Below are 24233 nucleotides of genomic sequence, written 5' to 3'. Positions count from 1 at the left end.
TTAATTATTTATGTGTAGTTAAAACTAAATTATAAAAAGGCCTTTTAGGTGTAGTTTTATCTAAGATATTATTTCTGCATCTGTTTAAAATGCTCCTTTGTTGTATTATATGTAAAAGTAGCATCTAGTAAAGAAAAAGTAAAGGTCCTTTAGTAATTCTTTAAAAGGCTTTAAAAGAGCTAGTCTTAAAGTCTTCTTAGCTATAATACTTACTTTCTTAGTTAAGATATTTTAGAGTTTAGCTAGCTCTACCTGTAGTGCGTGTATCTAGTGCGCAGAGCTAGTAGCTTACTAAGGGTTTGTAGGTAATAAAGAGTTATTAAATTCTACTACTTTCTAGTAAAAGTTTTTAACTTCTTCTTAAAAGTTTACTAGTTTATTTATTTTATTACTAATTTACTAGAGTTTTTTTATGTTATCTTAAATTATATTAATCTGTTCTACTAAAATAGCTTTACTTTAGGTAAGAACTTCTATAGATTCTAATAGAGCTGTGTAGGCTATATTAGAATCTAAGATGTGTTGTGTAGGATTTATACTTTTTTTAAAAAAGCAGTGTTTAATGTTATAATCTTTGCTTTATAAAAGCACTTAGGTTAATAATATTCCTAGGTAAGGGGTAGAACAGGTGTTAGAGGCTAACAGCAGGGTGTACAGTCCTACTTAGAGGCTATTAGGCTACTAGAGAGAGGTAGAGTAACTAGATTGTAGTTTGCCCTTTATACAGTAGTATAGTAGCTAGGGTTAAACAGTCCTGTTAGACAGAGTTAGAGGTATATATAGTGTAAGATATATAAATAGTATTACAGCTCTTTAGAAAGCTAAATGCTACTTAGTTTATATAAGAGATAAACTAAACATTAAACACATCTTCTAAAGGTTGTTTAATGTAGGGACTATATACATGTGCAAAGGGCGCTAAGGCGAGTTTAGTAAGTTCCCTAAGTTAGCTGCTTTGCTAACTTGTCCTAACTTGCTTAGCTTGCTAGGATTTGTTAGAACCTGTGTCCTGTTTCCCTATTAGATAACACACTCCTCTATTACTGCAGGCAGCTGCACTGCCTCTGTGTCCTCCGACTGGTTCGTAAGCGAGCCCTGCTCCAACCCGACCAGATTGTGGAGCACCACGGGTGGAGTTACGCTGGTCCAACCATAGACCGTAACAGTACGTTATATTAATAATAACTACACTACTAGTTACTACTAAATAAAAACATTATAATAAAGGTATTATATTAGTATTAGGTTTTTAGTTAATTTCTTAGTAATAAGAAATTTTAGTTAAGATAGTTATACTTATTATATCCTATTTAAATTAGTTTTAAATTAGTTTTAAATACTTTTTAAACACTATAGATAAGGACTATTAGCTTATAGAGATGGGGTAGTGTAACAATTCTTATAAATTATTCTATTTTAGGTTGCTTAGAACCTATCTAAAGGGTCCCTATATCAGCTCTAACTATAACTTAATTCTGTCCCCTGCAGTTACCCCTATTCTACCCTAAGTATTTAGTCGCACCTCTTCTCTTAGCTAGCTTAGTAGTTTTCTAATATTCTTTTGTACAAGGCCTATAGGTGTTAATAGCATTTCCTAGGTTCTAAGTCCCCGCGCACTCCCATATGCCTCTGAGTGGATTCCCACCGCATTTGGACCCATTGTCTTGCCTGTGCCGTTACAAGTATGTAAGAAGACCTAGACAAATAATAGAGACTATAAAGACGTATCTTTATATAGTAAAGTAGATTAAGATAATAAGAAGCACAAAAATAATAAGTTAAGTAAGGCTAGTAAGCTATTATTTAGCATAAAAGGGTTAGACATAAAAAATACCTTTAAAAAAGTAGGCACTTACTTAATAAACAGTTTCTAACTAACATAACAGTGTAAGTAGAGTAGTAAGAACGCTGCTAGAGAGGGGAGCCTACGTGTTACAGTCTACAGTTAGACTAGCGTAACTCTATTAAGGGTGCTTTAAAGTCTTAGTAAATTAGCCTAGGACCTATTTACATTCTAGCAACTAATTAAACTAGAGGGGATAGACTAAGCATAGATATCTTAGCAGATAAATAAATGCCTTGTTTAATAAGAAACATGTGACGGTCCTACGCAGAGAGCTCTGTCGCGCGTCACATGACGAGCTGCCCGTGCAGCCAATTAGGATATAGAGGGTGCGACTGGCGCAACGCTATTAGTTTGCTTAGCGCTAGCGTCCTTGCTAGCGCCTTAGCGCTGTGAGCACTTCTTCTATAGAGCTGCCCTTAAAGCTCCCTTTCTCCTCTCTATCTTAGTGTAGCTAAAATAAAGCTAACCTACTCTGCCTTACTTCCTTAGCTCTATATAGTAGTAGAGATAGTGCTTATTATTATATTACACTAAGATTATTTTATTTAGCTAAAGGACAGCAACATAATATCTAAGTCTACTATGCAGTTAGCTCTAAGAGCTTAATCTGCTAACTAACCCTTACTTAGACAGATCTGCTAGTACAACTAGGCTAAGCCTTAGTTTATTAATAATAGCTATCTGCCTTAAAGCCCTAGTTAGGCTAGGCAACTATAAAAATAACACTAAGTAATAATTAAATTATTACACTTTATTAAAGAGCTCTAAGCTAGGAGCGCTGCTGCTCTAGTTTAAATTAACTATAGGGGGGGGCCTACTGTACTAATGTTACAATCCTTGCTTCGGGAAGCACTCGGGTCTTATGATGTTCCTAGGGGGGTAGTAGGACGGATAGTAGAGGCCAATCCGGTAGGGTGTACAGTCCTACGTACAGGCTATTGGGCTAATGGAGGGAGGGAGAGTGACTAGATTGTGGTTTGCCCTATGTGCGGCAGTAGGGAGGCTAGGGTTAAATAGTCCTGTTAGACAGGGTTAGAGGTATATATAGTGTAAGATATACAAATAGTATTGCAGCTTTTTAAAAAGCTAAATGCTACTTAGTCTATGTAGAGAATAAACTAAACATTAAACACACCTTCTAAAGGTTGTTTAATGTAGGAACTATATACATGTGTAGGAGTGCTAAGAGGAGTTAGGGGGAGTTTATAGTAGCCTACTAAGAGGGGCTCCTATAAGCTCCCTTAGACTCTCTAGACTTGTAGCCTGTCTTCTTATTAGACAGAGCATTCTTCTATAATCTTAGGCAGCTGCGCTGTCTCTGCATCCTCTAATTAGTCTGTAAGCGAGCCCTGCCCTAATTTAGCCAGATTGTGGAGCACTGTTAGTGGGGTTACGCTAGTCTAACTGTAGACTGTAACACGCTGCCCCCTCTCCCTAGCAGCGTCCTCGCCGCTCTGCTCACACAGCTGTGTTAGTAAGGGTTTATTTATAAAGTAGGCGCCTACTTACTAAAAGGCTTTTTTAATATTTATCTATCTTATACTAAATAGCTTATTAGTCTTGTCCTTTCTATTATTTTTATGTTGCCTATTGTTTTAATTCTCTTTGCTAGACAAAGATAAAGCCCTGTAGCACTTGCTAATCTTTAGAGTTGTCTTATGTGTTAACTTTGTCTTTAGACAAGTGTATTAAATGTGTAAAAAAGCATAGCAGATGCAACACTTTTGTTTCTAATGCTACATAAAATTATTTAGAGAAGAAGAGAGAAACGCTTCTTTAGAAGGCTAAGGCCTTATAAGCCTAGAACTGCGTGTTGCAGGATAAGCAACAGGCTTAAGCCTAGAAACAGCTCTGCTTACAAGAGAAGATGTTAGGGGCAATAGATAGGGAGCGTTCTAGACAGGATTATATCTAAAAATTATTAGATTTACTAGAGGCTTATTGCGTAAAGTACCTAGAAAGGGATTTATCTTTCTTAAACAAGATAAAAGCTCTTAAGGCTAAAGCAAAGGGCTGTTCTTCTTCTTAACTATTGTTAGCTAGGACTTGTTTTTAAAGGCTGCTGCTATCTAGTAATAACATAGCTGTTCCTTTTAATATAGGTGCTTTGTTGCCTAGCTAGTTTCTTTTAGACAAGCCTAAAGGTACCTTTATACTAACAGCTGCGCGTTTTTTAAATTCTTAGCTAGTTTCTATGTGTTTTTACTAGTAAGCTACCTTTTATATTTTACTAGAAATTCTTTTTAGTTCTTTTAGTTACTAATAATGTGTTTAACTTTATATTCTACTTCTTTATCTTCTTATTTTTAAGTAGATAGAGGGATCTCTTTAAGTGCTTTTTCTAATCTAAAGACGTAGAACCACAGGTGTATCTTTATATGTAGGGGAAGCTTAAGCTTGCAGTTGTCTTGTTAGGTCTAGAGGACTTTATATAGTCCTATTCTTTTTTCTGCTAGCTTCCTAGAAGGTCTAGGTATTTTAAGGTTCTTAGTGTTAAGATATACGTGGTCTTCTAGGTAAATTTCTAGTCCTAGTTGCTGTGATTTGTTTGCGTACCTTTTTATTATTGCTCTGCTAGACTTTGCTTTAACAGCTAACTTTTTATGTATTTAATGTAAGTCTATTAGCTAATCTATTAATTCTTGTAGGTCTGTAGGTTAATTTCTGTGCAATATAAAGTACAGGTTATATCTAAAATTAGCCTTATATAGCGTTTTTTTTGTTATGGCTAATTCTACGTTATTAATTGCTAACTACGCTATAGGAAGCTATTCTAGCTAGTTATTCTAAGTGTAGGAAATGTACTTTCTTAAGTATTTTTCTATTTCTGTATTTGCCCTTTTAGTCTGTCTGTCTGTCTGCAGGTGATAGGCTGTTAATAGCTTGTGTGCTATGCTAAGGTGTTGCATTGCTGCTTTCTAGAAGCTGCTAGTAAATAGCTTATCTTAATTAAAGATAATAATCCTAGAGCATTTATATACTAATATTATATTTTATTTTAATTTATAGATAAATTTTTTAGCTATTATTATTTTTTCTAAGGGCTAGGTGTGTAGATACTTAGTAGTTTTATCTAGGGCCACTGTAATTATGTTGCACATCCTGTCTGTCCCTAGTTCTTTAGACAGGGGTAATTCTGTGATAAAGTCTATTGTAATTATTGTCTATAGTAGCTTTAGTGCTTTAATTAGTTAGAGATGTCTATAGGCTTTATGCCTTTATAGGTTATTCTTATTACAGGTATTGCATTCTCTAAGCACCTCTATGCATAGTTGCTTAATTTTTAGTATCTGTTGTAGTATAGCAGCTCTTAGTTTTTTCTAGAGGGTGCCTATTCCTAGGTGTCTAAACATTAGGGATTTATAATATTCTTTAATTAAGTTCTTCTATTCTTACTTACTAGCTATAAGCATATAAAATTCTTTTATAGGCTAAGGTCTGTTATAGATCTATCTTTTATTAGTTTCTTTAAAAAGTGTAAATTCTTTAGTTCCCTTTTTTTCTCTATTAAAGTAGTCTAGTCTTTAGCTAAGAGCGTTAGCCTACTAGTTTTAAGCTCTAGGCACGTGCTTAATAATGCAGTTAAACTATGCAAGTTCTATTACTTATTTTATGTGCATTAGTAATAGTTTCTTTACTAACAAAAACATAACTAAGTTTGCATAGTTAGTTATAATATTAAATAGCTTTGCTATCTTATGTAGCTCTATGGCCTATACTCTTACAGCATTTAATATTGCTTTTAGCTCTTTGTTAGGTATGCTGTAGCCTGCTTCTAGACCTAAGAACTTGGCGGAGTGGTACGCGACTAGGTGCTATTTTCTGTCTTTCTGCTTTTAGTATAACGCAGCTCTGCTAGCTCTAAGGGATGCGTCTGTGTGGATCTTTATTTCTAATTATAGGTTATACATTCTTAATACTAGTTTGTCTGTTATAGCTTGTTTTAGCGTTATAAATGCTTTGTTTATTTTAAGGGTCTAGATAAACTTTACTATTGCCTGCTTCTTAGTTATAGCATTTATTAATAGTATAGCAATTTTTAAATAGTCCTTAATTATTTGTCTAACATAGCCTAATAGTCTAAGGAATCCTTTTACTTTCTTAACTGTTATAGGTTCTAGCTACTTTAGTACTTTTTATACTTTAGCTAAGTTAATTTTTATTTCTTTTTTATTAATTATAAATCCTAAGTATTCTGTTTTAGTAACATAAAACTTATATTTAAAGAGCTGCAGGTAAAGTCTGTACTTTCTAAGCTATTCTAAAACTTTTTATACCTTCTATACATAATCTTCTAGGGTATCTCTTAAATAGATAAGGACATTATTTAAATACACTAGAGTAAAGACATCTAGATAAGGGTTAAGAGCAGTATTAATAATTTACTAGAAGGTTGCTAAGGCATTTATTAAGCTAAACAGTATTACTAGTAGCTTATAGAGTCTCTATAGGGTCCTAAATACTATAAGCTACTTATCTTCTTTCTATATTTTTATTTTGTTAAATCTGTCTTGTACATTAAACTTTGTAAAGTACTAAGTTCCTTTTAATTAGTTTATAATGTTTTGTATAATTAGTAGGGGGAACTAGTCTTAGACTATGTTGTTGTTTAGGGTTCTATAGTCTTAATAGACTTAGATCTTTTCTTCTTTCTTCTTTGCAAAGACTACTGCTAACGCTATAGGGCTGTGGCTTTTCTAGATGTAGCCTTGTGCTAACATCCTGTTAACATACTCTTATAGGGCCTTCTTCTGTGCCCTAGTTAAGGGGCAGAGCCTGTGCGTCTTTAGGTTGTAATCTTTTATTAGGTTAATAGTGTAGTCCTAAGGCTAGTGCGGTAGTAGTTCTCTAGGGTCTTCTAGTGTTTTAAACATGTCTTTGTAGTCTTTGTATTTAGGCGGAATTTAACCTTCTTTTTAGACTTGTATAACACTAATTTATTCTATGTCCTTATCTGCTTTAATTTTTTTATAAGAGACTTTCTTAAGTTTTTCTTTTATTATTTTTATTACTTAAGCTTTTAGCTCTTAGTAAAGGAATTTCTAAGGCTTCTTTTTCTTAGGGTAGTAACTGCTACTCTGCTTAGCTTATTTATAGACTAGGCATCTGTTGTTGTAGCATGCTGACCAGGTTATGCGTGCGTGGTTATTAGGGGTTTCTATAGTTATAGTTCTCTAATTAATTACAGGATTGTAAGTTCTAAGCTAGTTATAGCCTAGGATTGCATTGTATTTGCCTTTTAGTTTAAGTATGTTTATAAATCTTTAATCTTTTATGTTAGGGGTTTTAAGGTCTTTTTTATAGGTTTCTAGGTTAATCTATCCTCTGCTGTACTTAATTAATAATGTGTTAGTAAGAGTTACCTTAAACAGGTTTTTTTTTATGTAGAATAGTATGCCTTGCTTGTCTACTTAATTCTTATTTATAGCAGTAAAGGTGCATCTGCTGTCTATAAGGGCTAGCCTAGGCCATCCTTTATACATAAAGGTGGTTGTTAGGCTGTGTCCTGCCCCTTACCTTACTATAATTACTACTAATATATTATGTTTAACTTCTTTATTTAAAAGGGGATAAAGATTAATATCTTATAAGTTATTATTAAACTTATGCTTTTTTTTTTTGTAAATTTAATGTTTGCAATTATAGCAGTTAGTTGCTTTATATTTATAATTTTTAACTAGGTAATGTGACGTTAGATAGTCTTCTTTTCTTGCTGCCTTCTACTAGAAATAGTAGAACCTGCAGTTGTTTTATTTATTACACTTTATCTAGCCTTCCTGTTTATAAAGGGGGGCTGTTTAATAAGTGTAGCAATTTGTAGTTTCGCAGGCTAAGGCTGTTCCCTGCTATAGGCAACTATTGTAGTTCCTTTTCTATGTGGGCTACTATCCTGCTTAATGTTTGTTGTTCTAATGCTTAATGCAATACTGTCGCGTGCATTAGTACTAGAGATATAGACAATTGTTAGGTCTATGTAACGTGTTAAGGGGACTTTTCTAAGTCTACTGCAGGTATTCTTTTATTTATACTAATTGTACAGGATAATTTTTCTATTAATAGCTGTTAGTGTTATAATTACTGCTTCTACAAAGAACACATTACTTATAGTTCTGTTGTATTGCAAGAGCCTTTTAGGAGATTGCTAGGCTTAGAAGCAGTGTTTCTAGTTTTTTAGGTGCTAGTTGTGGTACTTTAAACTTAGCAGGTTTGCCTAGCTATTCTAGCTTTTAGTTTCTAATCTTAGTAAAAAATTACTATTGCTTTTTTTTATTTATAATATTATATTTAACTTTAGCTATCCTCTAGATAATATTAAATATTAAGTAGTTATTACTTATATTTATTTAGTAAAGTAAGACTATATAGTTGCTTAGGTAGTTATGTTATAATCTACACTTCTAGCACTTGCATTCCTAAAATTATTAGGAAAGCTTTTTTACTAAAGTACTAGGGGTCTAGTCTTAGAAAGAGAAACGCTTTTCTTTTTTTTAAACATTTATAATATATCCTTAGATCTAAGTCTTTTCTTTATATTCTTTAAGGATTATAAGGTCCTGCAACACTATATTAAGGCTGCTAAAATTTTAAATAACTACTTCTTAATACGCTTTAGAGCAATTGTTTAAGGGATAGTTTTCTTTACATTACTAGTAGAGTCTGTTATTTAGTCTTTCTTATATCTTCTTATCTATAAGGCTATATTTAGCAGTAATAGCTTTTATTATTATAGTAGTATTTTTATTCTCCCTTTTCTAGGAGTTTAGGCAATTTTAGCAGAAGTGTCCTACTTTTCTATAGTTTAGGCAGGCCTTGTCCTCTAACTACTTCTATTATTTCTTTATTAAAGGCGGCTTATTGCGTCTTAGAACTTAGTTTTTTTTTAAGGGAGGGCTTTATATATGCTTTATATAACTAAGGTCTATTAGCTTTTTATTATATTAAAAAAGTTCTTTTTTTTTAGGGATAAATTCTAGCCTTTAGAAGGTTCCCTTTAATTTCTTTTTTCTTTTATGTTCTTTATAACAGTTGTTGTAGGTTATTGCTTTTTTAATATAATCTTTAAGAGTAGTTAGTTAGTCTATGTGCATAAACTTATCTTTTACTTTGTTGTTTAGTTTGTTATAAAACATGCAGCATAGGGCTTTCTAGTTGTTCTATCTGCAGATGGCTATTTGTTCTCTAAAGCGTGCTGCATAGTTTTAGACTAGTCTGCTACCTTGTCTTATGTAGTCTAGTCTATTAGCTGCAATCCTTTTTTTGTCTAGAGTCCTGTAGATGGCTAATAGGGCTAATTTAAAGTTTTTAACGCTACTAAATACTTCCTTAGTTTTAGGGTTAAAGAGTGCGCTGTTAGCTTTAAAGTCTATCTAATTATTAGCGTAGAGTTAGAACTAGATTATAGGGGGGCCTTTTAAGTGTAATCCTATTTAGGAGATTATTTCTATGTTAGTCTAAAATGCTTCTTTGTTGTATTGCATATAAAGGTAGCATTTAGTAAAGAATAGTTAGAGGTCCTTTAACAATCTTTTAAAAGGCTTTAGAGGGGCTAGTCTTAAAGCCTTTTTAGCTATAATGCTTGCTTTATTTGTTAAAATGTTCTAAACTTTTGCTAGTTCTACTTATAGTTTGTGTATCTAGTAGGCTTAGGTGTTAGTCTTGTAAGAGTTAACTAAAGGTAGGGGGTTTTGCAAGCTTATAGTTTTTTAATAAAGGTTAGCTATCTCTTACTTAAGTTTTAGTAAGTTGCTAACTTTATTACTAATTTGCTAGAGTTCCTTAATGTTGTCTTAGATAGAGTTAATTTGTTCTACTAGAACAGCTTTACTTTAGGTGAGAACTTCTGTAGATCCTAATAGCGCAGTATAGGCTATGTTAGAATCTAAATTATGTTGTAAAGTTGCTATACTTTTTAAAGAGGTAGTGTTTAATGTTATAATTCTTACTTTAGAAAGCACTTAGGTCTTATAATGTTCCTAAGGGGGTAGTAGGACAGATAGTAGAGGCCAATCTAGTAGGGTGTACAGTCCTACGTACAGGCTATTAGGCTAATAGAGGGAGGGAGAGTGACTAGATTGTGGTTTGCCCTATGTGCGGCAGTAGGGAGGCTAGGGTTAAATAGTCCTGTTAGACAGGGTTAGAGGTATATATAGTGTAAGATATATAAATAGTATTGCAGCTCTTTAAAAAGCTAAATGCTACTTAGTCTATGTAGAGAATAAACTAAACATTAAACACACCTTTTAAAGGTTGTTTAATATAGGAACTATATACATGTGCGGGAGTGCTAAGAGGAGTTAGGGGGAGTTTATAGTAGCCTACTAAGAGGGGCTCCTATAAGCTCCCTTAGACTCCCTAGACTTGTGGCCTGTCTTCTTATTAGACAGAGCATTCTTCTATAATCTCAGGCAGCTGCGCTGTCTCCGCATCCTCCAATTAGTCTGTAAGCGAGCCCTGCCCTAATTCAGCCAGATCGTGGAGCACTGTTGGTGGGGTTACGCTGGTCCAACCGTAGACCGTAACAACTAACTACCACCGCAACAACGCGAAGAGAGCCGCAGGCTCTGTACAAACCCACGTACAAACCCACCACTAATCAACTATCAGCCCCACCGTCACCAGACCTAGGGCTCACACTACACTATACCTCTGCAGACTGCTAGACCCTAGAGTAGAGGGAAGGAGCTAAAAGCACTAAAATAAGAAAGCTGTTAAGAATTAAAATGCATATTAATTCTACTGCCTAGCCTACTAGCAACGCCTATACGCCTAAACTAAGGACGCTGCTATGCTAGGCCTAGTTCTACACTAACAATGTGTTTAAGAAGGACTATGCTATTAAGACTGCGCACACGCGCGCTTAGTAAGCTAGGAAAGCACTATTATTCTAGACAAAGGCTATTACCTAGAGTACTACTAATTATAATTTAATTAGCCTCTGCCTAGACCTACTAAACCTTATAGCTGTAGATTACGCAGTTATAGCAAATAAGCTACTATAGTAGTTATTAAAAGTGTAAGCTTACTAAGACTACACTAATACTTTTACTAAAGTAGTTAACATAGCAGAAGCTAAGTAAGTAAAAGTTAGTAAAAAGCTATAAAAGCTTTAAAGCTTACTAAATAAAACTTTTAAACACCTAGCTAATTATAAAAATAAAGTTAAAAAACTTAAAGCTGCTACTATGCTAGTGTGTAATTAATTATTTCTTTTAGACAGAGCTTATTAAGCGCTAAGAGGCACACTTATACTAACTATACTAAAAAAGCAACTGTAATTTAACCTAGCTACGCTAAGAACACTTAACCTCTTTTATATTAGTACTATAAGCTAGGGAGCTAGGCTAAAACTGTTAGCTAAAGCAGAGAATCTGCCTAGGTTTATAGGCAAAAATAATATTAAATTTAATTACTAAAAAGACCTCTTAATAAGTAAGCTACTTTACAACATAAACTACTTTATACCTGCAGATAGTAACTTTATAAAAGAGGAAAACACTTAAGTATACTATACTAAAAGTAAGGTAAGTAGTTAAGCGCTAAGTTAACTAGTTTTTTACTTTAAAGCTTAAAAGTAGTAAAGCAAGCTAGTAATAACTAAAAATATTATAAGCTTTTTAAAAAGAAGCTTTAAAAATACTAACTAGTAAATAAAAGCTAAAACTAAGCTTTACTAGCTTAAAATAAAGCTATTTTAGAATTTTAAAGACTTTAAGGCCTAGTTTATATACCTTATAAATAAAGCTAAGCTGCTGCTTAAGTAGTAAAAAGATAAGATTTATAACACCTTATTAAGTTAGCTTTAAGTATATATAGAGACTTACTATAATAACCTAATAGTTAGCTTCTTTAATTACATAAAGTAAGCCTACTAAATATTCTTCTTACTGCAGAGGTCTGCTATAGAGTTAAGCGCGTAACACGCGCAAAGAGGTAAAAAGAAGCTTATGTGTTAAAACATTTTTTAACCTGCTGCTGCTGCTACTGCTTTAACAACTCTAGTAACACTTTAAGCGTAGGCAGCTTTAATAAAGAATGCTATAACCTGCTACTTATACTATTAGCTAGAACATATAAGTTGCAACTGCCTTTACGCCTGCGCTAAAAGTAAGGCTATAGAAGCAGCGCAGGAGCTAGACACTGTAAGCTTTAGTAAAAACAGTAAATTAAAGAAAAACTTACTCTAAAAAAAGTTTTCTTTTTAGAGTTAATAAATAAAGCGCTAGCGCAGAAGCTATGTAAGCTGCTATTTAGTAGTAAGCTTTTTATGCTGCCCTACTGTGTCTCTGCTAGAGAGATTACTGTACACTTAAATAGTTTTATTAACATAGAGGCTAGCAGCTATAATCTAATCTACTTACAACACCTGCAGACAATCTAGAAGCACCTATAGCCTAAGATGCTTAGCATTAAGTCTATCTTTATTATAAGATATAATAATTAACTAAATAGATAAGTAGACAAGTACTTTTATATAAATCTAGTAATTAATAGCTACTAGCTGCCTACACTTTTTATCTTCTATAACATAAGCTGTTATAACTTAATTATAAGCTATAAAGTTCTTAAAAAGGCTAGTGTCTAGATTAACTATAAGGAATAATTAATTTAGTAGCTAGACAATAATTAAACGCAGGACTATAAGTGTAATATTATTATCCTTATGCGCAGTGTGTCCCTATAGATTAACTAATTTTATTAAGTAGACACTAACTAATAAGATAAGTTTATAAAAATATTAAAAATTAATTAATACTAACTTTAATTAACTTAAAAGTATAATTAGTAGTAGAACTTAAAAAAGATAAAAAAGTAACTTAATTTTTAACTAATGCCCCCTAGCGCTAATTAAGTGCGCTAATGTTAACTAGCTGTATCTAAAAAAGCACTTGCTAAGGTAGGGCTAGAGGTAAACGTAATTAATGCTGCTATATTTATGCTACACGCAAGGCGCAGAAATGTTATAATTAGACATATTAGCGTCTATAAAGTTAATTAACTAATTAAGGACTGCTAAGCACCTATAATAGTTAATTCTAAAAATAAGCTCTAACAGCTAATGCTTAAAAAGTTACTATCCCCTGCGTACACTAGAGCTACGCTAGCTTACTTTTTAAAGAGAGACTTAGACAAACTGCTGCTACACTAACCTAGCATTAACTATAATATTAAGCTAATAGCAGAGAACACTCTATTAAGCAGCCTGCTATACAGCATGTCTCTAAAGCAGCTTAGGCTAGTTAAGGACTATCTAGACAACCACCTGCAACGCAGATTTATTATGCACAGTAACACTAGCTACGCTTCTCTAGTCTTGTTTACTAAGAAGCTAGAAAAAAGGTAGAAGTTCTATATAAACTATTATAAGCTTAACATAATTATAAAAAAAAATACTTACTTAATACTTTTAATCTAAAAGACGCTTACACAGCTAGCTGTAGCTAAGGTCTTTACTAAGCTTAACATACAACAGGTGTTCTATTACATCTAGCTTACTAAAGAGGTTAAGGACCTAACTACTTTCTAAACACGCTATAGTAACTATAAGTATTATATGCTGCTTTTTAGACTTTATAATAGCTTTATAACTTTTTAGTAATATATTAATTAGGTTTTACATAGCTTACTTAATAACTTTTATATAGCTTACCTTAACAACATTCTAATTTACTTAGACAACCTTTTATAGTATAAGGCATATGTTACTAAGGTTCTATGTTGTCTGTAAAACACTAGCCTATAAATTAACTTTAAAAAGAGTAAATTTATAGTTACTAAGATAAAATTCTTAAGTTTTATTATTAGTATAAACAGAATTTGTAAGGACCTTACTAAGGTAGCTACTGTCTAAGACTAGCCTATACTAACTTTAATTAAGAGCCTATAGTTGTTCCTAGGGTTCTGCAACTTCTACTGCGCCTTTCTTAAGAACTATAGTTACATTGTATAGCTGCTTATAAAGCTGCTTAAGCGTAGCGCCTAGCATTCTTTAAAAGAGCATAAGTTAGCTGTGTTTAAGCGCGCTAAAAACCTTATACTATTAGACAACATCTTTACACACTACTTACTAGATTATAAGACGCGTATAGAGACTAACATAAGTAATAAAGTTATTATAGAAGTACTATTGCAGCTGCAGAACAACAGCATCTAGCGCCCTGTAGCGTTCTACTTTAAGACTATAAGCCTACTACAGATAAACTATAACATATATAATAAAAAGATGCTTATAGTTATTTAAGGCTTATAAAAGTAGTAAGCGTAGCTAATAAGCCTATAATAAAATAAGCTATTTATAGTAATTACTAACTACTAAGCTTTTAAGTACTTTACTATTAAGTGTAAGCTTACCTCTTACTAGATATAATAGGCTATACTAATAGTAGACTTTAACCTTACACTAACCTACTGCTTAGGCACTGCTAACATTATTGCAGACGCGCTGTTAAGAAAGTAAAAAAAGCTTAAAATATAAAAAAAAAAAAATAAAGCTACTTATACACACTCTTTTTTAAGCTAAAAGTAGATTAGTGTTAGTCTTGTTACTTAATTATACACTGCTTTATAGAGCACCCCTTTACTAAATAAAAAGCTTATAAAGCTACTGCTAATAAATTAACTATATAAGCTTATTAATTAGATTTTAAATGCTAATTAGAATTATAAAAGCTTATAATACTACTATAATAAAGCATAAAATCTTAGCTTATAATAAAAGCTTAACACTAAGGGCTTACTACTAAAGGAAGGGAAGCTTATAGTCCTAGCTGTTTAGTTTCTAAGAACCTACTTTATCTATGCTGTTTACACAACGCAACTTACTACACATCTTAAGACTAGGAAAATAACTAAGCTACTACGCAAGTAGTACTACTAGCTAAGCATAAGCTAGGATGTTAAGACCTACATTAGCGCCTATAAAGCTTATTAGTAGAGCTATATTTTTTAAGATAAGACTTTAAAGCTTTTTAAGCTACTACTAATACTTAAGTAAGTATAGTAAAACATTTTTATAAATTTTAAGTTATTTTTACTTAATTAAGCTAGCTATAATAATGTGTTTATTATAGTAGACTATCTAAGCAAGTGCTGCTTCTTACTGCTGTGCTATAAGACTATTACTGCTGTAAGGGCTGCAGACCTATACTATTGCTATATCTAGCGTGTCTATAGACCCTCTTAATTAATTATTTCTAACTATAGACTATAGTTTACTTTTATATTTATAGATAAGCTTTACTACTTTACTAGTGTTAAATAAAAGCTTTTTACGCCCTACTATTTTTAGACTAATAGCAACATAAAGGTGCTAAATTAGTATATTAACTAGCAACTATGTCTATTTGTTAATTACTTTTAGGACAACTAGTTAGACCTGCTGCCCTGTATAGACTAGGCTTAAGCATCTCTACTGTATAAGATAATAGAGTTATTACTGTTTAAAATTAAGTTTAGCTATTATCTAACACACTACTAGAACTAGAAGGCATGTATAAAACGCTTACTAACTGCGCTAGAGCAGATTTTACATAAGAAGGCTTAAAGCTATGCTAAGCTCTACTACAACACTATATAATAAGTAATTAAGATTGTAAGAAAGGGCATTACTTAAGCCTAAAAGTAGTAAGCAGCTTAAGTAAATAAAAAGCAGCATAAGCCTAACTTTATAGTAGGTAATAAGGTATATGTAACTTTTAAGGGCTTTACTATAGGGCGCCCTAGCTAGAAGCTTAACTAGCAGATGTACAGGCCTTATCTAATTATAAGCATAAGAGGTTATTTGTACTAGCTTAAGCTCTCTTTATACATAAAGATGCACAACATCTTCTATGTAGACTGCCTACAGCAGGCAGCACCTACAACACTGCTAGGTTAGGTTAAGCCCCTAGAGGAGCTAATTAAGGTTAACAGTTACCCTAAGTAGCAGGTTTAGAACATCCTAGATAGTCACGTCTACCGCAGGCGTCTCTAATACTAAGCCTTATAGGTAGGCTATAATCCTAACCCTACCTAGTATAATGCTAACAGATTCCTTAGAGCTCTGCATAAGGTAAGGGACTTCTACTAAGCATATCCTACTAAGCCTAGTCTGCCAGCGCGACTAGACGCCTAGTTGCAAGTGTATAAAAAAGGTAAGAATATAGAACTTATAAAAGTTAATAATTAACCTACGCTAAGGTCTTAACTAGTTTAAAAACTAATGTAAAAGCGCTAAACTACTTAGTCTTAGGGACAAGACTGCCTTAGAAGGGGGTAATGTGACAGTCCTACGCAGAGAGCTCTGTTGCGCGTCACATAACAAGCTGCCTGTGCAGCTAATTAGGATATAAGGGGTGCGACTAGCGTAACGCTATTAGTTTACTTAGCGCTAGCGTCCTTGCTAGCGCCTTAGCGCTGCAAGCACTTCTTCTGCAGAGCTGCCTTTAAAGCTCCCTTTCTCCTCTCTATCTTAGTGTAGCTGAAATAGAGCCGACCTACTCTGCCTTGCTTCCCCAGCTCTATACAGTAGTAGAGACAGTGCTTGTCATCACAAAACAGGGCTAAGCCTTACAGCACATTGCAGCATCTAGTAGCACATTACTGCTAAGAGGTGCAACCTCTTACAAGGTACTACTAGCTTAGCAAGAAAAGTAACATATATATATATAGTTTTACTTAATTAACCTTTAGAAGGTGTAATTAATGTTTAGTTTATTTTTTACATAGACTAAGTAGTATCCAGCTTTCTAACAAGCTGTAATACTAGTTATATATTTAGCCTTATATATACCTTCTATTCTGTTCTTATAAACTGTTTAACCTAGCGCTTCCTATACTGCTGTGCAAGGGCAAACCACAATCCGGCCCCCTTCTATCTCCATACCTGAATAAGGCTGAGGACTGTACATCCGACAGCCTATTCCTCTTTACACCCCGAACTATTCCCCGGCCCGCGTGCTCCTACAGAGCAAGGATTGTAACAGCAGCTAGTAAACTTACTAGATCTTAATCCTATTAAGAACATTTAGCAGATGCTAAAGTAGAAGCTTTTAAAACAGTTTCTAAAAACTAATGCTAAAGTAAAGCAGTATTAAAAAGAAGAATAAGAGAATATTAAGGTTAATAACTATAAGAAGTATATATAATTAATGTAAAAGCGCTGCTAGGCTGTTATATAAGCAGGTAGTAGGCATACTAAGTGGTAAATGCTGACTTAACGTACTTTACAGGCAAGTTGCTTATACACCTAAGTTACTTACTTTTGCTAAGACCCTACTAAACTACTTTTTTTTATACTAATGCATTTCTAACAATACTACTTAGACATGCTAAAAGAATGTTAGATATAGCTTATACTTTAAGCTTTTAAATAAAATATAAAACTTTTAAAAAAACTTGCTGCAGCTATATTTAAAGTCTTTTAAAAGATAATAAATAACTATAGCACTAAATAACCTTTATAAGCTAATTCTATAGCTAACTTATAAAGGCTAAGTAATAATAAAAAGTAGGTAATTATTAATACTATACTTAAGCTATATATGTAAGAATTTTTCTTTTAAATAGCATTTATAGCTAATATAGCTAATTCTTTACATGCTAAGTGTAATCTAGACTATATTAGTATAAACTAGCTTAGTATGTTAATAAAATGTTATTAAAAGCTTAAAGTAAAGTTTTAAATGTAAGTATAGTTAATAAATATTTAGCTTATAATAAAGCTTATTTTACTAAAGTTATATATATTATTATTTTAGATGCTATACTTAGCTTTAATATTTTTTATAAAGCTAAACTTACTTTAAATTACTTTAAAAACTTTTATAAAAAGCTCTTTTATAGTTACACTATACTTAAATATTACTTTAAGCTTTAAATAACACTTGCTAAACATACTAGGCTAGTTTATGCTAATATAGCCTAGATTATGCTTAGCGTGTAAAAAATTAGCTATATTAGCTATAAATGCTATCTAAGAGAAAAATTCTTATCTATATAGCTTAAGTATAGTCTTAATAATTACCTACTTTTTATTATTACTTAGCCTTTATAAGTTAGCTATAAAATTAGCTTATAAAAGTTATCTAGTGCTATAGTTATTTATTATCTTTTAAAAAACTTTATACATAGCTATAGTATATTTCTTTAAAAATTTTATGTTTTATTTAAAAGCTTAAAGTGTAAGCTATATTTAACATTTTTTTTTAGCACATCTAAGTAGTGTTGTTAAGAATGCATTAGTATAAAAAAAGTAGTTTAGTAGGGTCTTAGTAAAAGTAAGCAACTTAGGTGTGTAAGCAACTTACCTGTGAAGTACGTTAGTGCAATTTTGTATGTAAATTACATAGAAAATTTCATTGCTTACTCATCCACTGCACAGGCGATTGCCACTTGGCCCCTGCGCGCGCTACAATCCCGTTCATGGAAGGGGGGTGTACTACGGGAATGAAAATGTTACTCAAGTTGCCCTGCGTAACTGTCACGCGACTTTGTTTCTGGGCCCTGGATTCAGATCTCGCTCCGCTTCAAAACCCTCATTGTGGGACCTTCCCCCGTTTTGCAGGTAAGCGCCACGCTAAGACGCCCCGTGCGCAACCTCCAGCCACAGGTCCGCCAAGATCCCAGAGACCCAAAAGTGTGTTAGCGTGAGCGCGGGTTGCTGAGTCAACTGAGGCGGGATTGACTTCTTGTCTGCTCGCCGCGACTACCCTTGAGCATTCACTCAACGTCACGATGCCAGCCCGCCCTATGACATGAAACTTTGTTATGTCTTCATTGCACAATCCTCTAAAAGAAAACATTACGCCGCCCTCAAGCTTCATAAGTACGCCTTTGACACCTCCACCAACGCACGACAAAGCCTTCACGCAGGCTCCCCGAATCGTCGCGCTTTTCAAGGATATCCAAGCTGGAAGACACGTGAAGCAACACCCGTGGACTGAATTTCAGCTCGCGAAAGGGGAGTATGACGAGTTAGAGCACCGGCTTGGGCGGGACGAGTCGCTGTTTGGATTCGTCAAGGACAAAATCCGGTGAGATCGCTCGAGGACCGATGGAGCGCTGGCTAACAATTGAACGTGTGTAGATATGATTACGACGCACGGCGTTATCGACTTGTCGTACGCATGCCGTCTGGCATACATGAATCGTTCCTCGCTCGTGTTGAAGATGCGATCTACAGCCAGCTGAAACTGATTCGTGAGGGATCGAACAGCGCTGCAATTTTTGCACATAAGGTGCACCCAGCTCGTTCTACTGAAATTCGTTTTCCAGTCGACGATGCACCGCCTAATACGGAGTCGAAACATGAGCCGGATTCCTCTTTCTGGCACGACGACGCACAATTCCCTGGTGTAATAATTGAAGTGGCATATTCGCAGAAGAGGAAAGATTTGGGCCGGTTAGCTGAAGAATATCTTCTAGATTCGGACGCTAGCGTACAAGTTGTTGTCGGGCTGGATATTGAATACGGAAAAGGCTCACGCAAAGCGACGTTGTCGACGTGGCGAACCAACCTGTTTCATACTGCTGATGGAGATGAGTTACGGGTAGTTGAAGAAGTTGTAGATGAGGTATACTATATTCGAAAAGAAACGTCTCGTAAATTTTGTTTCCTAACAATATTACTAGATCTTCCGTGACGATCAAGGAAACCCCACTGACCACCCAGGGCTGCGGCTCCGCCTTAGCGATTTCGCTTACGAAGAACTGGCACATAATGAGATTAGGGAGCAGGATCAAGAATTAATTGTTTCTGCTCAACAACTTTGCCAATACCTTACTGCGGCGGAGAGCAAGGTACAACAGGCGGGGTCACTTGGCAAGCATTCGATTGCCCCTGGAGTCAAGAAGAGGAAGAGGTCAGAAACGCCCCCAGAAGAGATTACTTCAGGTGATGAAGCAAGATATATCAAGCAAGAGGAGAGAGCCGCGAAGCGGATGGCGGACGAAGATCCCGACTTCGAGGATACGTCAAGCAAAAGTCTGTCAGAGTAAAGTAGATATTTTTTGATCGTGGCTTGTGATCGCCTTTGACAAATTTCTCCTCCGTCTCCTAGAGTCGCGGAGTCTAGAATGGGGTAAAAGTGGGAGTAACACAATTTCACTATTGTTGTCTGTGCTATAGAGTGGGAGGTTGCGAGGCGATCTACGCCCGCCACAAGTCTATCTCAACCTCTTCCTCCTCCACACCAAAATAACTTCAACGCCTCCAGCGCAAGCTCCTGATCAGAACGGGTCGGCCGTCCTCCCTGCTAGCGTCCTCGGAGAAGTTCACTAGTTTAAAATGCTGAAGTGGCGAATCTTTAATGCGTACACCCCTCTCATGAACGGGATTGTAGCGCCACATGGGCCGATGGTCTGTGCATAGAATTAACATAAACGTTCTAGAAAAAATACATTATTTATATAAGGCCTGTTATACAATTTTATGTATTTTTTCTACCCTAGTAATGCACTAAAAATGCTAAAAACACCTTAATGTTAACTAACGTACAAGGAGCGTGTTTAAATCTACACACTAGCTAAGCTAGGGTAGACACAGCAGGCTATTGCCAAGTAGATAGAGACCTTACAACAGAATATTTCTAACTGCCTTTAATCAGCAATAACTCTAGTAAAGCTAAAAGGTTAGCTGCCTATACTAAATACACTACTTTAACACTATCTAGTTTACTATGTAACAAAGAACACTAAATAACATTAAAAAAACTTATAAAAAATTACTTATAAGCTAGGCATTAACATCTACTGCTAAATACTAGTTAAAGCCTTTAAAAAAGAGCTGTACTATTGCTGTAAAGTAACATAAAAGCTTTTTCTTACAAAGAACAATAAAGCTAAGAGAGTCAAGTAGGCATAGAAGCACCTTAGCTAGCTAGAAGAGATGTAGGATAGGCGTGCTTAGTCTAACAAGATGTTAGCTTAAATAAGCCTAGAAGAAGTATATATTACTTACCTAGCTAAAAAAGCTTTACACTCTAATTATATAATACCTAAATTTAAAAGTTTTAGTAGCTATATAGTATAAAGTATTATCTTAATTAATGCTAACAGACTACTAGTTTTCTTTAAAAAGAAGTAGTACATAAACACTAAAGAAACTATTAACTTCTAGGTGTATATCTAACATATTCTGCCTTACATTTAGGTGTACTAGCAGGCGTATAAAGCTTATACAGGCAGAGGCTTTAGCTATATAGAAGATAATAACTCTATACACAAGTTGTACGCTACTATAGAAGCCTACAGAAACCTAGGGATTAATAGAGCCTAGTGGCTAGCAAACTTACTAGATCTTAATCCTATTAATAACATTTAGTAGATGCTAAAGTAGAAGCTTTTAAAATGGTTTTTAAAAACTAATGCTAAGGTAAAGCAGTATCTAAAAGAAGAATAGAAGAAGATTAAGGTTAATGTTACAATCTTTGCTTGTTAGAGTCTAATAGAATGCTACAAGCACGCGGGCCTTATTAGAGATACGTGTATGATAGGGGAGCCAGCTACAGGTGTACAGTCCTTAGCGTACTCGGGTATGGAGAGGCGGAGACAGGCTGGATTGTGGTTTGCCTCTTAACAGCGGTATAAGGCGCTAGGTTAAACAGTTTGTGTAAACAAAAAAGAAGGTGTATATAGTGTAAGATACACTATAGTATTATGCTTATTATAAAGCAACAGTACTACTTAGTCTATGTAAAGAATAAACTAAATATTAATTACACCTTTTAAAGGTTAATTAAAAGGTCCTTTATATATAAAGGTTTCTTTATAGTAGTTGTAGGCCTTAGATTTGCTAAGGGTTTTTTTATTTATAATTCTAACTTACCTGTAGCCGTAATTATAGGCCTTAGCTTTACTAATCCTTTTTTTATATACAATTACTATAATCTTTAGTAAACGCTTTTTATTAGATCTTACATTCTCTAAGTAGTTTGTCAGATTGAAGCACTGTTTCTAGGCTTCCTAAGATGAATGATGGGTTTGGATATAATGTATGGGATGATTGATTGATTGTATTGATTGTGTTGATTTATTAATCCTTTTTCTGCTCTACTCGTGTTGCTCGGCTTTTTGTTCTGCCGATCCGAGTCCCTCGCGCACTAGCCCTATGCGCGACCAGCTTGCAACATGCTGCAATTTGCTGCAAAATGCTGTAACATGCTGCAATTTGCTGCAATTTGCTGCAACATGCTGTAAAATGCTGCAATTTGCTGCAACATGCTGCAAAATGCTGCAAAATGCTGCAATTTGCAGCAACATACTGTTCGAGCTTATTGCTCGTACTATGTAGCAGCTTTCGTCAAACGTTCCTCCTGTCTTGACAGTAGGTGCGCATATCTGACATAGTTAGTCTGTAGGTTTAGATTTCAGCTTGTCTAGACTAACTAGATTTTTCTATTCTAGCGTAAACAGGTTTTATCTTTGTTTGTCAAGAGAGTAGGGCAATTCTAGACAGTTCTAGCTAGTCTAGCCATAGACTATAACACGTAGGCCTCTCTCTCTAGCAGCGTTCTTGCTGCTCTGTCTATACTACTGCAAGTATTAGAAGTTGTTTATTAAGTGTAAGTTCTCTTTTATAAAGGCTTCTTATAAATCTATTTTCTTAACTCTAAATAATAAAGCGCTAGCTAAATTATATCTACTGTTCTTTTACAGCCTAATGTCTTAACCTTCTGTCGCGTACAGCTATCTGTCTATATATATCCTTCTGCTGTGCTAGCTAGGAGGTTAACCTTTTAGTAAACGCAACACCTTCTTTAACAGACAAAGATGCAGCCTTATAGTCCTTACCACTTATCTAGTTTATCTAGTGTCCTAGCCTTATTATTAGATAAGTGCATAAAGTGTGTTTAAAAGGGTAGCTACTATAATGCCTTTATTTCTAAACCTGCTTAAAAGCGTTTAAAGAAAGAGAAGGCAGAGGTTTATTAAAAGATCTAAAATGCGCGCTTAAAGAAGGATTGCATAGCACAGAAGAAGGCTACTGCGGCCTCTGTAGCTTTAAAAGGGCTGATAGAGCAACAGAAACAACTATTAAAGCAGTAGAAGGCTGCAGCTTTATTAGCTTTAAAAAAGTAAGTAAAGGCTGTAGAGAAAAGAGCTTAACTTAAAAAGCAGCTAACTTTTCTTTAAAATTAAATAGTAAAATACTTAAAAGAAAATTTATTATTTTTAAATAAAATAAAAGCTTCTAAGGTATATAATCTCTAAGTTATATTTCTAGAGCTTGTATTCTAGTCTAAGTAGATTGTTCTTCTATTCTAATTCTAGTATAACAGCTTTTAGTTGCTAACTTCTAATGTAGTTTTAGTAACTTATTAGTTTATTCTATAGCTTTTACTAGATCCTGTAGCTGCATAGTAGCTAAGCAAAAACACAGGTTATAGCTAAATTTAGCTTTATATAGCGTTTCTTTTATTATAGAGGATTTTTAGGTATTAATAGCTAACTAGGCTATTAGAAGCTATCCTACCTAATTAGTTTATTTAAAAGAAATATATTTCTTTAAGTATTTTTCTATTTTAGCGTTTGGTTGTTCTGTTTGTCTGTCTGTCTACAGGTAATAGGCTGTAGACATCTAGTGCTCTACATTTATGTGCTTTATAGCTGCCTACTAAAAGTAACTTATAAATAACTTATCCTAATTAGATATTATAATAGCAGGGTTGCTATGTACTAAAGTTATGCTTTGTTTAAATTTATAAATAACTTCTTTTAACTACAGTTATTATATTTTCTAAGGGCTAAATATATAGGAATTTAGTAGTTTTATCTGACCTGTTTGGGGGTCGTATGACCTGTGCTTCGTATATAAGCATGAATCCTGACAAGCGAAGCTTGGCAGCGATTCGTCTCTCTTACAATACACTCCTATCTTTCTCCGAAAGCTTGCTCTCAGTGCTATCCGTGCTACTTACCATCCCATCTTTACAGTAGCTAGCTTAGTAGTTTTCTAATATCCTTTTGTATAAGGCCTATAGGTGTTAATAGCATTCCTAGGTTTTAAGTCCCTACGCACTTCTATATGCCTCTAAGTAGATTCCTACTGCATTTAGACCTATTGTCTTGCCTGTGCTGTTACATTATATTAGAAAACTTACTTTTACTAGTAACAGCCTTATTATAATATTACACTAATTATTTATTTAACTATGTCTAAGCTCTAAGACGTGTTTAATTTAGTTTAGGTTATAATACTTACACACTGTTATATTAAACTATTTAGTCTATAAATAGAATACTAGAGACCTTTTATTAACTAAAGCCTTTAGGTTTAAAACTTCTTATCCCCTGTAATTAAAATTGCTTTTAAAAAAGTTATAAAAAATACGCTAAAGTAGAAACTTAAAGACTACTAATAACTTATTAGAATTAGAAATAACTACTAATGCCTAACTTTTAACTACTAACT

At 34.0% G+C, this 24233-nt stretch overlaps 1 protein-coding gene across 1 annotated transcript; it reads left to right on the top strand.

Moving 5' to 3' along the window:
• Window positions 1-18534: 18534 nt before the first annotated feature.
• BDR25DRAFT_287579 (uncharacterized protein) lies at window positions 18535-20029 on the top strand. Its single transcript, XM_033688337.1, has 3 exons — window positions 18535-18855; window positions 18909-19395; window positions 19454-20029. The coding sequence occupies exons 1-3, from the start codon at window positions 18590-18592 to the stop codon at window positions 19817-19819; spliced, it is 1119 nt and encodes a 372-aa protein (XP_033546835.1). The 5' UTR covers window positions 18535-18589; the 3' UTR covers window positions 19820-20029.
• The last annotated feature ends 4204 nt before the right edge of the window (window positions 20030-24233 follow it).

This window comes from Lindgomyces ingoldianus, assembly GCF_010093535.1.
Source record: "Lindgomyces ingoldianus strain ATCC 200398 unplaced genomic scaffold BDR25scaffold_18, whole genome shotgun sequence".
Classification (NCBI taxonomy): domain Eukaryota; kingdom Fungi; phylum Ascomycota; class Dothideomycetes; order Pleosporales; family Lindgomycetaceae; genus Lindgomyces; species Lindgomyces ingoldianus.
The sequence above is the reverse complement of the archived record's forward strand: the minus strand, read 5'-3'. Positions and strand labels throughout refer to the sequence as shown.

Coding starts and splice junctions, on each gene's coding strand:
- BDR25DRAFT_287579 (XM_033688337.1), top strand. CDS start 18,590: ATGTCTTCATTGCACAATCCTCTAAAAGAAAACATTACGCCGCCCTCA. Junction 18,856..18,908: donor TTCGTCAAGGACAAAATCCG/GTGAGATCGCTC, acceptor GAACGTGTGTAG/ATATGATTACGACGCACGGC. Junction 19,396..19,453: donor TTGAAGAAGTTGTAGATGAG/GTATACTATATT, acceptor CAATATTACTAG/ATCTTCCGTGACGATCAAGG.